The sequence below is a fragment of the Cyprinus carpio genome, chromosome B7 (genome assembly GCF_018340385.1).
Source record: "Cyprinus carpio isolate SPL01 chromosome B7, ASM1834038v1, whole genome shotgun sequence".
In the NCBI taxonomy this organism is placed as follows: domain Eukaryota; kingdom Metazoa; phylum Chordata; class Actinopteri; order Cypriniformes; family Cyprinidae; genus Cyprinus; species Cyprinus carpio.
In genome coordinates, this window is record NC_056603.1 from 43,119,437 (window position 1) to 43,137,994 (window position 18,558).

The following is an 18,558-nucleotide window of genomic DNA, read 5'->3' on the forward strand; positions in this document are numbered from 1 at the left end:
GCATAGTGTTTACATTGAATCTATATACATGCATGTGTATACATTTAAAAAGTAGAACAAATAACATTTTAAAATTCTACGAACAATTTATAATTCAATGTGGTGTGCGTGTGTGGTGTATGTTTGTGTGTTTGTGTGTGTGTGTGTGTGTGTGTGTGTGTGTGTGTGTGTGTAGGCGCATCACTGATTTGTTGACTCCTCCCTCTTTTTTGTGACAGGCATCAATGTATCTTGCTGCTAGTAAGATACAGTCTTGTTTTTCACCTAATAAATACTGAAGTTGTGTTTTCTTGTTCAACATTTTGAAGTCAGGGTAAAGTATTTCTAATTTGGGATAAAATGTATTTCTAATTTCTTCATAGTTAGAGCAGCTGGTGAAGAAGTGTTGCTCTGTCTCCACTTCCCCATGATTACAGTAAGGGCAGATACGGCTCTCTCTGGGCAGCCAGTGCTGTCGATATCTGCCCGTCTCTATAGTCAGAGTATGACTGCTCAGTCTGTACCTCGTCATCTGTCTTCTTAATTTACAGTCTTTAACTGTACTCAGATATTCTGCAGTTGTGTAATCTCTATTTAGGGCCAAATAACATTCAAGTTTACTTTGTTTTTCTGTTGTTTCAGTCCAGTAAGTTAGATAATTTTCTTTTTGTGCTTTTATTATTTGGTTGGGCCAAATTGTGTGGATGGATATTTCAGAGTCCTGATGCTGGCTGTTGTTAGTTGTGTTAGATTGCTTCTGCAGCTTCAGGATCATCTGAATCAGGGGGCTTTTTTCAGGGTTCACTTCATGGTTTTTAAGGGCTTTAAAATGGTAAGAGTTGGGGTCGCACTCATTTTTAGGTGTTTCCAAAATTTGATGGCTCGTTTTTCAATGTGCATTAGTAGAGGGTATTGGCCTAATTCTGCCCTGCATGCGTTGTTTGTAGTGTTCCTCTGGACTCTGAGGAGACTCTTACAGAACTCAGCATGCAGGGCTTCAGTCGGATTTTTGTCCCATTTTTCAAATTCGTGATTCAGGAGAGGACCCCACACTTCACTGCCATATAATGCAATAGGTTCAATGACTGATTGGAATATTTTTGAGCCAGATTCGAATTGGTATTTCAATTTGGATAGATTTTTTGATGGCATAGAAGGCCCTTCTCGGGCATAAAAGGCCTTCATTCACAGCCAAATTTAGTTTACCAGTTGCACTCATCTTCAGCCCGAGGTATGTGTAGTTTGTGGCATGTTTTATTTTGGTCATACCAAGGGTGAAGTTGTGTCTCTTTCCCTGAACTCTGGGTCTCTTCTGGAATGTTAGTACTTTAGTTTTGTTGGGATTAATGGTCAGGGCCCAGGTCTGACAGAACGTGTGCAGGACGTCTAGGTTCTGCTGTAGACTCTCTCTCTCTCTCTCTCTCTCTCTCTCTCTCTCTCTCTCTCTCTCTCTCTCACACACACACACACTGTCTCTCTCTCTCTCTCTCTCTCTCTCACACACACACACACACACACACACACACACACACACACACTCAAATCTGAGTCTTCATCAGTGTTCATTTTGACAGAAAATCTGATTTATTTATTTATTTATTTTTTCTTGTTTCTAGTCAAAATATCTAAAAATTCTTAAATTAAGATGCATTTACTAGATAAACAAAATTATGTTATATATTAAGTCTTATTTCCATGGTGGGGAAGAAAGTGCTTTTTACTTAAAATAAGTAAAATTATCTGTAAAATACTCTTGTTTTTAAAATTTTTTACTTAGCCCACTGGCAGATAATTTTACTTGTTTCCAGGAATTGTAACTAAATTAAGTGCATTTTCCTTAAAACAAGACTAAATATCTTACATCATTTTGCTTATCTAGTAAATGCACCTTAATTGAAGAATATTTTGATATTTTGACTAGAATCAAGACAAAAATATTAAGTAAAATAAGCTTTTTTTTTGTTTGGACTAAAATACCATTTAGTTTTATTCACATTTTAGTCATCTGAAATGTTTTAGTCTTAGTCTAGTTTTAGTAGATTTTTAGTAGATTTAGTCAACTAAAATCTAATGGGTTTAGTTACAGTGTAACGCATTTTTAAGCATTTCTCTAAAATTTCCAAACTCATTGTGTATTCCTGGAAAAAGCATCTGGTAATGTGAATGATTTGAACATGAAATGTAGACACAGATTTAACTGCTTTGACACATAACATGTCTTCATCTCAAAATGAAATAAAACCACTTCTCATAAAGAAACAAGAACATGGTCCTTGTTTGAAATACCAAATGAAATACCAATGGTTATGTAATATGCATTCTTTAAAACAACTTGCATACAACATCCTTGATTCTTTCAAACAGACATTTATTTATCTAAATTAAAATTAGATTAATCCTTATTAGTGCTAGTAAAGTGTTTATTTTGTTGATTCATTAACAACAAGGACACAGACAACAGAAACTAAATTAATTTGCTGTCCCTTTAAAACTGAATGCACACATATTAAATATACTGCTACACACAGCCGGTATTCTCACAGCAGTTTACATTCACTGAAGACATAATCTGGTAATCTTACATGAATAAGGTCCCATCATCCCTCCCTAATATTTTCGTCTCGTTTATATTTGTTGACAAAAATTTCAAATTTCTTCATTGTTTTGTCATTCAAAAAGAGTTTATTTCGTTAATGTCTCATTTTCTTCAGTGAAAAAAAAACATTGTTGATGAAAATCATGGAAAATTATTCTTCAATGAAACATTTGTCCTCACACACAGTCTTGCTGAAATCTCTGTCTGTGTGTGTGTGTGTGGTCACAGGATGGATGAAGTTTAGTCTAATGTTGCGGAAATTAAAGTCTGAATAATTGAAAGAACTCTCATGTATCAGCCAAAAGACACAAGCACCTTGGAGACAACCTGCAGTATTACTTCCTCTGTGTGTGTGTGTAGATTTGATGCTTGAGTGACGTGTTTTTCTCTCATTTTCAGTTGCTGGTTGCGGTTGGATACTTATTTCATCTGGAGTTTTATAGGCCCCGCCACACTCATCATTATGGTAACTAGCTCTGATACTCCCTAAAACCTACATTTAAAACACTTCTGGGGCCTGTTACATAAAACAAGTTTACCAAATAAGTCAGGTTATTTCAGTTAGTCTGACTTATTGTCAGTTGATTTGGTTCAAAATAAGTCAGAATAAGTGAAATAAGCCTGGCTTGTTTGGTAAACTTGTTTTATGAAACAGCCCCCTGGTCTCCTCACGTGTGAATCCTCAACTAATCCTGTGCTTCTGTTCTTCCCAGCTGAATGTGATCTTCCTGGGAATCGCTCTCTACAAGATGTTCCATCACACCACCATCCTGAAGCCAGACTCTGGTTGCCTTGATAACATCAAGTAAGCCTGGCAGTGAGGGGCGGGGCCTGTGGGGTGGGCTCTTTGGAGGGAGGAGCCTTTGATGGGCGGAGCCTGTGGTGGGTGGAGTCTGAGAGGTTGAGCTTGTGAAGAGGTGGAGCCAGTCATAGATGTGTTCTGTAAGGGTGGGGTATTTGAAAGGTGATTATGAGGGTGGAGCCCGTTATCTATAAAGGGTGGGGTATCTGGTGGATTTGTTCTGTTAAGGTGGAGTTTTTGCTGAGGAGCCTTTAAGAGGTAGGACATGTTGTGTGTGAGGGATGGAGATTGTGGTGGGTGAGGTCGTTGAGGGATGGAAGGGTGGGGTCTTATGGTTGGTGGAATCTTTGAGAGGTGTGGTTGGTGAGGGGTGGGGCTTGTGGCATGGGCTCTTTGGAGGGGGATCCTATGATCTTTTGGGGGTTGGATTCCTGTGGGTGTAGTCTCCGAAATGGGGTCTGAGGGTAGAGTCTGTTGGACTGAGTCTTCTGTGGAGGAGTCTTTTATAGGTGGGGCCTGTGGTGGGTGGTGTCTGAGAGGTTGAGTTTGTGAAGGGATGGGGGGTAGGTCATAGGTGGGCCTGTAAAGGGTGGGAAATGGTGTTATCTGTTATGGTGGGGAAAGATGGACAAGTAGGATTGGCCCTTTTGGAGTGAGGAGCTTTTGAAAGATGAAGCCTGTGGTGGGTGGAGCCAGTCATGAATGGTGGGGCGTCTTGTGGATGTGTTCTGTTAGGGTAGAGTCTTTGAAAGGTAGCACCTGTGATGGGTTAAGTCTAAAATTTAAATGTGAATATATATGATGCATGGAGCTTAGGTGCAGTCTGTGAGTTGTGGAGCCTTTGGGGAGAAGTCTTTAGGAATGAGCCTGTGGCGCCTGTGGTGGGTTGAATCTATGAAAAGTGACTATGTGAAGGGTGGAGTCAGCAGTAGGTGGAGTCACTGATGGGATGGGTCCTCTGGTGGGTGTGGTCTGTGAGGGGTGGGGGCTTTAGGGAGGAGCCTCTGAAAGGTGGATCTGTTGTGTGTGGGGTTTTTGTGTGGGGTTTTTGAAAGTTCTTGTGCTGTTCATCATTCCTTCAGTGATGGCTAATAATCAGAGTGGAGTGCCATATGATTTGCTTTGCTTATGAAATGCATCATGACTAGGCATTAGCGTTTACACTACAAATGTAATGTGATGCCCAAATGTGGTTTTACAAAACATTTTAGAAAACTTTTCACCTATATTTCACTCAGATCAGTTGACTAGCTCAGTTTGTTCAAGTAACCTGACAAAACCAATGGTAGGCAATGGGACAGAAAAGTGGAAACCTGTTTAGAAGCAGTCATTATGCTGCTCTCTTTTATGGCGCTAACTGCACAGAAATGACACACTTCATGTTTATAAACAGAAGTGTAAGCAGCCCACTGAACATCTACAGAGAAACTGGTATGGCTCATTTTTCATATTGTTGTTGTAGGTTGAGGTGAAAGTAAAACTGGCACAGGTATCCCACGGTGTGCGTGTGTGTCCGTCTGTGTATTCAGTGGGGAGGTTGTCATTACCTTAAGATCTGTGTTGTTTCACAGGAAAGAGCAGCAGACATTCTGCTCAAATTAACCTCCGCATGCACATGAATATTCATCACCGCAGCCACACAGCAGCCACTCAGGAGAGCAGAGCGCTGAAAGGACTATAAATATGCTAATTTATGACTGTCCCCTCAGATCCAGCATAGAGAGCAGGACAGTGAGATGATGTGTGTGTGTTCAGTTGTTCATGTGTGTGCTTTCGTGTGTGTGATGCATGCTAATCCGACACTTTGAGTCAATGATCTTATAGTATTACTGCTGTGGATGAGGCGAGATTTCACAGTGCATCATCCCATGTTAAAGGGACAAACTGGACTGACGTGTCCCTTCACCAAGAAAACTGTGATGGACATCTGATTGAAGTGAATACATGTGTTCTGAAGGGTCTTCCTGTGTCCAGCTTACCAGTGATTTTTGTAGTGGCCTTGGGATTCATTTTTGAATTGTCTCATTCTTTTTCTATCTTTTTCTATTCTATTTATAATCATGTTAAAGCACATGATTATAATTTTAACTGTAGTTTGTTATTCAATACTAAGTTTATATATATATATATATATATATATATATATATATATATATATATATATATATATATATATATATATATATTAAATGTACTAAATTTCAACTTTATCATTACAAATGTTTAATTACAAATGTATAAAATACATAACATACAAGTCTCAATAGAAATAACATTAAAGTTTATTTTAGTATATCATAAATACTTGCCAGTACATGGCTGAGTCTCCACACATTCAGAATGGATTTATTTATTTATTTTTTTGTTCTTTGATGTGTTTAGCTATTCTGCATGGATCTGTGTATGCAGTCCTTTGGCATCTCCGTGTGCTCTTGTTTGGTATGGCAGGTGGACTTGTGCTTGTTTTTTAAAGAGGTTTAATTTTAAGCACTTTTAATTTGCAAAAATGTCACTGCAGATATTCTTTACAAAGTATGCATTGATTTGGAGAGGAGGGGGGCCTTGGAGTAAGAAAGTTTGAGAACCACTGGCTTAGACAAATGTTTCACATGCTGAGAATGCTAACCCAACATATAAGTATATAAACCATAAAAGTTTAAGAATCACTTAAACTTAGGCTACCTCTGGGCAATTCATCAGGTAGATGTTGAACTGCACGCTCACGCCAGAAAACTACTAATTGGTCAAAATGCTTTGTTTGACTTTTCAGAGATCATCTACTCTTCCCTGTGGATTGCCTCTAACCTAGTTTCTGAACGATCTGAATTTCTGCGTATTGAACTTTATAATATTGAATTTGATGTTTCCGAATTTCATCTTCATCTTGAAAACTTGAAGCTGTATTTAAAAAAAAAAAAAAAAAAAAAAAAAAAAAAACTGGATATTTGCAGTGTAAGATTTCAGAACAAAAGAGGGAGAAAAAAAAATGCTGTTTGAAAATACATGTCGTGAATATGTAGATTTCGTGAATATACACAAAAATTGATTTTCGTGAAAATACACGACATATATGAAAATATTTTCTTGTGTTTAATTTACAATGTTTAACATTCAAGTTCAAAAAAATCTAATTCAGAACTATGTTAAATGCCACATAATATTCAGTTTTGTTAAATGACAATAATTAAAATCTCCACAATACAAATTCAATCAGTTTTTTTTTTGTTTGTGTTAGATATTTTTTGTTTCTTTTTAGGTTTTTTTCATTTTTGTTTCTAAATTGTTGTCTTTTTTCATAATTGTTGATGAATTTTAGAGGAGTGTGGTATAGTTAAGGCCTCCGTTGTTGATGTGTCTCTCCCTTTCAAGAGAGAAATTGTGCACGTAAAAGAAATAACTTGACAAGTGTATAAACTGGTGATGTAGAGACTGATTTGATTATGTCCTTTGCAATGTTTTATGAGATTGAACGATCACTGTTACTCTGCTTTTAAGATTCCCAGAGTGACAGCTTCTCTGATTGGTGGATCCTGCTTGAGGATTATGGGTAGTGTAGTGTGTAGTTCTCAATCTTCAGTTTTGGTCCTCATGTTATCTCGAGAGGTTTATAGGTTATTGCTGAATCAATTTCTCTGTGGAAGAAACAAATGGGACTTTTGCTTCCAGAGCCCTACTGCTGCTGCGCTTTATTATGGAGAGTTTGTTAGAAATATTTCTTGATATTCATGTTGAAGGGGACCGTATAAAATCGGATGACAACAGTGGTGGTGATGAGTTTGATTAATTCACGAGCTAGGGTCTTATTACAGCCACACATCTCCTCCCTCCATGGAGTCTGAGATTAAATGGGATAATTCTTGTAATCAGACGTTCTATTCATGCTAATAATGAGATAATGACAGTCTCTTGTTAGTAGTTTTCATATTCGGCTGTATTAGTTTGATCTGTAGACGTCTGATTGCTTGCTCTAATAAGAGACTAAACAGAAACACTTACAAAACTGTGAATGTGTTTATATGTTGATGTTCAACACCAAAATCTTGTATCATGATATTAGTAATTATGTATTCTTTATAATGGAGTCTACACAATTAATTCTTTTGAAAGAGTCTTTTTCTCAACAAAGCTGCATTTATTTGATCAAAAGTACAATAAAAAAGCTGTTTCTTTCTGTGAATATATGTTAAAATGTAATTTTTTTTCTGTGATGTGCAGCTGTATTTTCAGCACCATTACTCCAGTCTTCAGTGTCACATGATCTTCAGAAATCATTCTGATATGCTGATTTGCTGCTCAAGAAACATTTCTGATTATTATCAATGTTGAAAACAGTTGTGCTGCTTCACATTTTATTTTTAATAGAACAGCATTTATTTCAAATAGAAAGCTTTTGTAACATTATAAATGTCTTTACGGTCACTTCTGATCAATTTAATGCACTCTTGTTGAATAAAAGTTTTCATTTCTTTTAAAACGTGTCCCATCTAGGAGGGTGCATGCCAAATGATTGACAGGAGGCAGCTGCTATTTATAATTAAGTGGGCGGTACACTGTCCCTCAAGGGACATTTTATTGGCCAAATAATTAGCCACTCCCTCTTCAGATGCTGACGCTGTCTATATTTCTGGCCCACTTTCCCAGATGAGGCAGACTGTAAATTATAAAAGTCTATATGTGCTGTTTTTTCTGCGTTTGAAGTGCACTAGCAGAGCTCTGGACCTGTGGCCACTGGACTCCCTTTTTTTTTTCTCTCTCTCTCTCTCTCTCTCTCTCACACACACACACACACACACACACACACACACACACACACACACACATAAATGAAGGCATATATCTGGATTTGTTGTGTAACAGAATTGAAGCATGGAGGTCGTGACCTCTGTGAGCGGAGCAGGCCAGCTGGCTGTAGGTTGGTTTGCGGTTAACAACTCGACCTTTCAGATAGCCTTATAAATCACAACATGCTTTTAAATCTTTTTTTATTTCTTAGACACGACTGTTATAAATCATACAATGGACAACAGCAGCAGCACTGATGATTACAAACCTGAACAAACACATGACTCAGTGGTGAACATAAATTAAAAGATGGTTCACCCCAAAAATGTAATTTTGTTTTTCATTTTGTGGTTCTTGTGTTGTTAGAATTATGTATGCATTATTTTTTAAGAAATATGTATGTTTTGTGAATGTTATGAAAGTCAATGGGGTCCAGAGCAACACTGGATTCTGATGACTTTTACTACATGGACAAAATACACTGAGACACTTTTCAAAAATATCATCTTTTGTGTTTCACATAAAAGAAAGTCAAACACTTTTGGAATAACATGAAGGTTTATAAAATGATACAGTTTTCATTTTTGACTGCTATCTCTTTAAACAGAAATGCATGAGTAATAGCAGCTCAAATCTAAAGCTCAGCTGAATGTTTCACTGCTCCTCCAGTATTAATGTATTAAGACTATTTACAGCAGGTTTTAATGTGACTTATCTGATCAGAATCATTTTATAATATTTGTTTTAAGAGCTCATGTATTACAAAATGCGAAGCCAGTTTATCCTCTCATTTCTTATGAATAATCATAAAATTGTTTTGCATCCAACAAGAGCTGAATAAACAAATAAAATAAGATGAGATTAAGTACTTTTCATTTCTAAAGTATTTCATTAACTGAATAATTCGAAAAAAAAAAAAGACATTACTGCATGCGTCTACTACAGGTATTAATAGAGGTATATTTTTTCCTTTCAAAAAAAAAAAAATGCTTGGCAAACTATTTCAAGGTATTCTGAATTGTTTGAGTGTTGCGTAAACCCTGTTGCCATTGCTTCTTTGTACGTTTAATTTTATTTCATCACTGTTACCATTTTAAAGGAGTTGTTTTGTGTGTCTGTTTCATTCTTTCATTTCTCTGTTCTTGTCTTCTGCTATGGTTTGTCCAGCTATCGCTCTTATGACGGCTGTGTGGTAGTGGAGTGGCACTGGTAAGATCAGCCTGTTTCTCCACCTGTCATCTGTCCTTCTGAGCTCCTGAACCCGCTCACCTCCTCCTGTGCTTGACGTGTGTGTGTGTTTGTGTGCTCGTAATTCACACTCATCGATCTCTTCTTTTACAGACTGTTTTACCCATGATCTTATGATTTACTAAATTTTTCTTTTGCCAGTTTTTGCATTCAGATTTTTCAGGTAAATTTCCAACATGGAATTAAGTAAAATCCACTAACAGACTTAAACTTAACAGTTTAACTGCAGTCTCTGTTCTTCAGCATAATGTTAACCATCAAAATTTCAACAATACAAAACTTTTGTTTTGTTTGTTTTTAAATATCCAACATAACTGAACATTAATCGATATCGGGGTTTTGCCTTTAATTAGAAATGTATAAAACAACACTTACTTTCAACATTTACTTTCCCATTTCAGTCCTGTGCAAAGAATGCTGAAAACTAAAAATCCACTCATGCAGTTTCAGTTAATGCAACAAAAATTATGCATGTCTCAACATAAATTTAAATTAATGGTTTTGCATACAGTAGTTAGTTGGCTTACCGCAATTAAGATGTGATAAAATGTTTAGCGATTGAGTTGCGTTAGTGAGTAAATTCTTTTTTTTTTTTTTTTTTCAGTGTACAATCTAAAACCTTAAAAATATGAAGTACTCAATTTTTTTTAATTGAAACATTTGTACACTTTAATGTTGAGTATATTTTTAAGCAATCAATGAAGTGTACCGTATAAACAAAGTAAATGTAAGTATGCAAATAAATAAATAAATAACTCCTTGATCTGAATAGCTACATTTGATGCCATGATGGATAAAATTAAGTAGACCAAACTGAATTAAGTTAGCTCAAATATTTGAGTAAACCCATTTAAAAACTAAAATAGCAGCTTTTAGCAAGCATAATTTTGTTCATAAATGCACTTGTTATAAAATTTGTAAAATTTTGACTTCCATTTCTCCATTTTCAAATGTTTTGATTTAACAAAAATACTAATTTACTGTTTGTATGAAAAAATAAATAATAAAAAATCCGCACAAAATAGCAGCCAACTATAAGCTAGAAAAAAAGGACAGTAGTGAATATAGATATTGAATGAGTTATAATTAGTTGTGATCAGTATAATGTATTCATTCTTAAATATTTGAAATGAAATTAAACAACAATCGCAATTAGTTTGTTTTGTGCAATATATATATATATATATTATATATATATAGATACTATAATGTATGATTTATCCATACATATATATATATATATACACACACACACACATACATATATATGTGTAATAATATATTATATATATATATATATATATATATATTATATATATATATATATATATACATATTTATATAAAACAGTGTTGCCAAGTCCACGGTTTTCCTGCAGAATAGTGCTACTTTAACACTGTTGCCTCGACTTGTTTTTCAATGTGATATTTAGCCCCTAAAATGCAATTTTTCCTCGAAACGTGATTGGGCTAGTTTTGGGCTAGTTTTGAGTAGCAATTGGGCGGGTTTTGTTGTGAAAACCTGGCAACCCTGACAAAAACATTTATTCTCAAACAATTAAACAATTAAAACTCAGTCACCTAAATGACATTCAGAGATTTTATTAGGATATAATTAACGTTATACCAATCCACTGCATTAGTGTATAACACTACATTCAATGTGCTGTAGTTTCCATACATCTCAATGGCAGCTGAAGTAGACAAAGTTTTAGAAATGCATTGCCTGTCTTTGTTCATGGGCACATTTTGAGTTTTCAAGAGCACCAATATGTCATAATCATGGTTTCGTGAGTGTTTGACTCTCTGATTGACGTGGGCGTTCTGGGTTTGAACCATGTGTCACGAGCCATTGCTTTTATTCATTAATCTGTGACTCAATTAAACCCACTCAAAGTGTTTCTAGAGAGTTTTGCGTGTGTCTTCATCACTCAGCACCTCAACGACAAGACTTTCTGCCTCCAACTAACTCAATTACAGCTGCCATTGGAATGCAGATTCGCTCTTGAGACGGAGCGAGACGATATGACAAATTGCTGCTAATTCACTTAAACGCTTTAAAAGCGCTCTCTTTATCATAATTCACTTTCATTTGAACCCGGCGATCCGATACCTGAGGGAGGAGAGGCTCTTTTGTTTGTTAAACTCCCAGCAGGTCATCGTTAACGCAACGAGTCGCCAGTATCTCGTTCAATTAAGCCTCAGATGCACCGGGGGTTTTCAGCACGAGTGAAGCAAGGTGTGAATGACTTACATCTGCATACTGTAGCTTCAGGAGAAACGAAAGGATGAGGTTTCTGGAGACCGGATTGGTGTGAGAAATACGGGATATTATTCCCTCAAGACAAGAGCGAGAAATGGAGATTTAACTCTTAGCGTGAGCTAATTAAGAGTTTTGTAACGTGCGATTGGTTTGGCGTGTTCCACAAATTCATTACACTATGACATGACTTTATAAAGCGTTAGACCATCTGTCCAGGATTTTAAATAGAACTGATGCAAATTCTACCACTTCTTGCACTATTAAATAATGCATTATTAAATTAGTGCTTTATCTGTGGCAATTTGCCGTCTGTAAACCCAAGGTTTGATCAAACTGATTGCAGAGTATTGAGTTATAAAGTGAGCATCAGTTGGGCCTCATTTAAAACACGCATTACTGTAACTTTGTTTATTATTTGAAAAAAGCTACTTGAGTTTATAATGTTTATCTGTATTGCTCTTGTTGAGATGCATAAAACACATCCATTATTGCCTTCATGTGTCCAGTTACTCACTTTGTAAACTCGCAGATGTAAAGTGCTGCGTTCCTGCACTGCCCTTTAGAAAACATCTTGAAATTTGCTCTTGATCTTCGCATAAATATCACACAGAAATGCCATGATCGTGTTTTCCCTCAGTCCATCTCCCTCATTTACGGAGTTAAAGTAAGTTAAATAGTAACATTAATATATGTTTATGCATGTGCATATAAGAGCCCTGCTTATATAAGATTTGTTTCTGAAGGTTAAGCACCGTCTCTCACTTACCGTTTGTTGGAAAAGAAAATAATTGCTTCATTTTTAAAAGCTTCTGGAAATGCCAATTATAATCCATTTTATATGCATTCTGAATATATCATTATAATTCACCTTGATCAGTATTAATTCCATACTATTATAGTGTTTATTAAAAATTTTAATTGCCTTTTATTTGAATATTTTCAGATTTAAAATTTCATTTCACAAAATCAATTTCATGTGCTTTTGTCCTTTATTATTATTGTTATTATTATTATCATTATAATTAAAAAAATACTTTTATTTTTACATACTTACAACATGCTAGTATCATGCTAATCATGCCATCAAAACATGCTCGCAACATGTTTATCATGCTAGCAACATGCTAGTAACTTGCTATCATGCTAGCAACATGCTAATAACACGCTAATAATGTTAGAAACATGCTAGTGACATGCTAGTAACTTGCCAATCATGACAGCAAAATGCTAGTTACTTGCTACTTCATGGGGTGTTCATCATGTCCATTAATACCCCTGTCATTAAGATGGACGCAGCAAAGTGATGTTTAATAGACTTCACTTTAATTCCATCAATCATTGATTTTGTTGTGCACCTGCTGCAGTTATTAGAACCAAATTCAGTGTGTGTGTGTGTGTGTGTGTGTGTGTGTGTGTGTGTGTGTGTGTGTGTGTGTGTGTGTTTGTTTGTTTGTTCTTCAATATTTGATCTTGTTTATATTTTGCTGTTGGTTCTGTCTTGTCTTTCTACATAAATTATTGCTCATGTTAGAGCTGGACGATATATTGCATATTAATGATTTTGCTTGTGATTTAAATTGGCCAATATCTTGAATATCTCAGTGATTTTAATGCTGTTTTTTTTTGGCCATAAACAGGCTTACTGTGCTAGTCGGTTTCATCAGTTTTACACAGTTTCTAATTCTATAAAAAAGGTTAAATATTTAGTTCAGCATCTTTTGAGCCCCACACTTGAATTACAGGGAAAATATCTATCATTACCAGTAATTAAAGGTACAGTTCACCCAGAAATAAAACATTCATTGTTAACAGCCTCATGTCGTCCCAAACCTGTATGAGTTTCTTTCTTATTTTGAGCACAAAAGAAGATATTTTGAAGAATGTTGGTAATCAGACAGTTGACGGTATCCATTGACTTCCATGGTATGAAAAAAAATTAAAATAAAATAAAAATACTATAAAAGTCAATGGATACCATCAACTGTGTTTGGTTAACCACACTCTTTAGAATACCTTTTATTTTGTGGCCATGTTGTAGTAATTAATTAAATCAAAATGAGGCAGTGAAATATAACTTTAGGTCATTATTTCATAAAGCAAAGGAAATCATAAGGGCAAATTCATAATCACCCGTTCTATGTTAAATATAAGTGAGTTTGTCATTGCCCTCTTTTCTTGTTGTTTTTCATTTACAATAATAAGCATTTGTTTGTTCAAAGAAAGATAACAATGTTATGCTCAAAGTAAGCAATATAAATGCTAAGCATCATTAGCTCTGTCTCCATCCAAAGCTGGAAATTTTGCTAAATAAATAAATAAATAAATAAATAAATAAATAAAAACCTTGCCAAGTATTATTAATTAAAATTATAGGATTTCTTCTAATTTAATAAATGACTTGCACCAGACAAAACACAATAACAAACGCTGTCATCTTACCTTGTGTCCGGATGACGATGTTTGGGAACGCAGTCATGTGGAAGTTTATACGCATTTTTAGAATTTATGCAAATCTTGGCGTTTCCATCTAGTATTTTTTATGCATTATACCAAAATTTGCATAAAAATAGGTGGGTGGAAACATAGCTACTGACAAATATCTTGTACGATGTAGTGTAATCGTTAACACCGTTTTTGTCACAAGTTTATTAAGCGCTGGGAAAACTTCCACACCATGGCATGGATCCTTCTGCTCTTGAGACTGTAAGAGCATGAAGACAGAGATGTTTTAACAGTGTCTCTGATTTCAAATTCTGTACAAAAATGTTGTTAAATTTTGTTTAATGTTGTTATGTTATATTATAATATAATATACAATATTTTAAGAAAATAAGTTCAGTTGTTTGTTAGAAATATGTAGATTTTGATGCTGTTTCATTACTGTACTATTATATTTGTGAAATATTAATGGATATGATTAGATCTCACCCTGCCCAGATCAAACCCCATCTGCCTCATTTCCCTTCACATTCTGCTCTCAAGTGTCCATTTATTTATTCTAACTTTCTGTTGCTTTTCTTTTTTTCCACTTTTCATTCTTCAGTTATGAGGATTATGATCCGGAGATTAAGTAAGCAGATCCGTCTTTCCTTCCCTCCAGCTCATATTTCTCTCTCTCCGCTCTGCTTCATAACAGAAAATAAACCCTCTTCACCCGCTTCCTGTTTTCACGTTTTCCTTCACGGCACAATATGAAGTGCTGCCAATCACTCACCCAACCCGTGTGTGTGTGTGTGTGTCTCATTCTCTGCTCATCATCTTCTGGGTGCCCTTAAAGTTTCCCTCTTTACTGTGCAGCTCGTCCTGATGTGTGTCTCAAACCATTTTATGACTCCAAATGGAGGCATTGAGAATCAGGACAAGGTCATTTTGACATTCAGTTCCATTTGAAGATGTGACGGGAGAAAAGACTTCCTTCATGATGCTTTTAAAATATTTATTAAGTGAATGATTCCTCAAATTGTGAGGTTTTTTTTTTTTGAGGTTTTCTGAGTAAGCAGACTTAAGATTTATTTTTGACCTGTTGAACAGTACAATGGGGGAAAAATAATATAAACATATTTTAAAGAGACCTCACGTCTATAAACCGAAATATCATAAAAAAAAAACAAGATAAATGCCTCAGCAACCAAATACAGCCATTTAAATAACAAACAAATTGATGAATGATTCACTGACGTACTCAAGACAGTCACTTGTTTCATATTTAGAAGTATCATTTCATATTTATATACTGAAAATGTTTCAAAATTGAAAATTTGAAACATGTCTCTAATAGCCATATTTATGCAGTTGTCATTGTAGTGTAAATGCATTCATGCCATCTCTGAGCTGCATCAATTTATTTAAGATTATTTGTTTTAAAAATAATCCTTGATGTATAGAAGTATTAATTTCTGTCCAAAAAAACAAACAATAAAAATAAAGATAATGACCACAAACTTTAGAACGCTGCTTTTAGTAATATATATATATATATAATCGCATCACAACACACTAAACTTACACAGAACAACACTCTAGCATAGACTTTAGGTAAAATGCATATTTTATTTTTCAAATCAAAGCCAGGCTGAGAGTGATTTTTACAGCACATTTTCTACATTTATACCCCCCCCCCCCCCACAACTATAATTGTTTCTCAAAGATGCATTTGCAGTGTTGTGCCAACTGAATGATTGACAGCTGCGTTAAAACTCACTTCCCTCACAGCCTTTTAAATCCAGCTTCGCGCTGGTGATTTCTTCAGAAAATGTAGAAACAGTGTTTATTAGTCAAAATATTTGTTCTGAAGTACAGTCTCACTGAGGCTTGTTCTTTCATTTTTCAAAATTATAGTTAATGATAATGTTATGAAGTTTGTGTGTCCCATTAGTGGTATATTGGATGTAATCCATATGCAAATGTGTGTAATTTTGAAGTTAAATTGAGCTGGATAGAGTCCGAGGGGTGGATCTGTAGCCCCGCGGGTAAAAACAACACAATACACGTCTCGTTACAGACTCCTCCAACTCTCGCCGAATGAAAGAAAGAGACGCGGGATGTATTTACAGGGATAGTTTGCTTAAAAATGGCAATTCGTTCATGTTTATTCTGCTCAAGTCACTCCAAACTTTTCTTCTGTGAAACATAGTATAAATTTAGCAGGAAGACTGCTCTTTTCCGATCAACAAAAGACCAGTCAAACTCCAGAAGGGACAAAATTAGACCCATTAAAGAGGTGTGTAGGTTTCTGAAGTTGTATGATAACTTTGTAGCTTTTGTTCGAATGACACTTTACTTAAAGCCTTTATGTATAATGCATTATAATGTTTTTTATATTTTTTGTTTTTGTTCGTATTATATTTTCAGAAGTAATTGTAAGCAAGGTTAAAATGCATTATAATACTTGAAGATGTGTTTGCCATTAATGCATTATATTTTCTATATAGATAAGTAATAAAATGGTATATATATATATATATATATGTTTATATGTATTTTTATATATATATATATATATATATATATATATATATATATATATATATATATATAATTTTATGGCCAAGGCGACTTATCACACTTTAAATTGATGTACTAAACTGAAACAAAAATGTATAAAAATTATTTAATAAATTGTTATGCATTACATAAAAAGGCTTTATGTAAATTCTTGCCAAAGCCTTTTACATTTATCCTAAAAAGATTCATATTTGTCTTCAAAATTACATTATTATTATTATCTAATGCATACATATGAGTAGGTTTTGAAAGGATTCTGAAGCAGTGGCAGCTTTTGTACCTTTTTTTTCTGAGAGTGAATGACTGATGCTGCTTTTGTCCTTTTTGGATCTTGGCAGCGTCTTCATTCATTTTCTTTTTTTTTGCGAAACAAAGTCTCACAGATATACAGAGCGGCATGAGTCGGGAAGAAAACTGAGAAAATTAAGTTCATTTTAACTGAAGTCATATTTAATTTACGTGGAGAGCTGGGTAGAAATATACCAATATAGCCACTGATCTCGCACTTATGTCTTATATTGCGAGTAATGAGTTCTGACTGTATTTTCGCTGTGTGTGTGTGTGTGTGTGTGTGTGTGTGTGTGTGTGTGTGTGTGTGTGTGTGTGTGTGTGTGTGTGTGTGTTTGTTTCAGATCGTGGGTAATCGGAGCCATCGCTCTGCTCTGTCTGCTGGGCCTGACCTGGGCGTTTGGCCTGATGTACGTTAACGAGAGCACGGTGATCATGGCGTACCTCTTCACCATCTTTAACTCGCTGCAGGGCATGTTCATCTTCATATTTCACTGCGTCCTGCAGAAGAAGGTTAGGAAAAAACACAGTCATATACACACACCATACAAACCAAATAAGAAAATAAAAAGAATATATGGCTATGGTTAACATGAAACCAAAACATGTCAAGTAAACTCATACAGCTGTTTTGTATAAATTATGTTCATTTCAAATATTACATTTTATTTTTAATTTTATTATTTAGAATTTTAAGCACATTATAAACATTTCCTGATCTTACAGATCACACAACCTACTGTACACACAATCTCAGCTTATCTGTGTCGTTATTGCTAACTAAAACCATTAAAAATAGTTTGCGGTGAATTAAATATTGCTGAAATAAAATATGAATATTACATTAAAAAAGGAAGAGTAAAAAATTAAACAGAATTTCGAAATGTTGCCTAACTTATAGCATTTAAATTACAATTAAAAATTAAATAAAAAAATAATTAAAGCAAAATAGGAATATTAATAAAAGATAATAAAAATGACAGAAAAACAAAGTTGCTAAATTAAAATAAAAAATAAATAAAATCAGTGTTATTGTTAAGTAAAATAATTAAAATAGTGTTTATTAAGTTAAATAAAGCTGAAAAATATAAATATTATATATAAAAAAAGCTTAAATGGAAATTGGAAATGTTGCCTTGGCAACTAACTGATAAAAAAGAAGTAGTTGAATTAAGTTGAAGTAGAAAAAAAAATACTACAAAAATAAATTAAATTAAAGATAAATAGTAAATATATATATATATATATATATATATATATATATATATATATATATATATATATATATTATATATATATATATAAAATAAATTTAAATTAAAGCTAAAATATAAAAATAAAACTAATTCAAAATTATACAAACTATAATAATACATTAATAATATTAAAATAAAACAGCCGCCCATTCAAAGTGGTTTAATGGCTTATAATCACAGGCCTGTTCACTACATTTTGTCATCTTGACATGAGGCCAAGTCAGTTTTCAGCTGATGGAGACATTTCAGGAGTTGATGAAACTTTAGTGAACTCACTTCCAATGCTTCATCATTAAATAAACACTTCCATGAATTACACACAACCTTTACAGAGTACATCA

The 18,558-nt window shown here is 34.4% G+C and overlaps 1 protein-coding gene across 1 annotated transcript in view; it reads left to right on the forward strand.

The window, feature by feature from the left end:
- LOC109080050 (adhesion G protein-coupled receptor L3-like) overlaps positions 1 to 18,558 on the forward strand; it is a 288,219-nt gene that overhangs the window by 253,848 nt on the left and 15,813 nt on the right. The window contains exons 24-26 of the mRNA XM_042726857.1: positions 2,975 to 3,041; positions 3,289 to 3,380; positions 17,306 to 17,474. Of these exons, the coding sequence (XP_042582791.1) occupies positions 2,975 to 3,041; positions 3,289 to 3,380; positions 17,306 to 17,474 (328 nt within the window). The remainder of the gene's footprint in view (positions 1 to 2,974; positions 3,042 to 3,288; positions 3,381 to 17,305; positions 17,475 to 18,558) is intronic.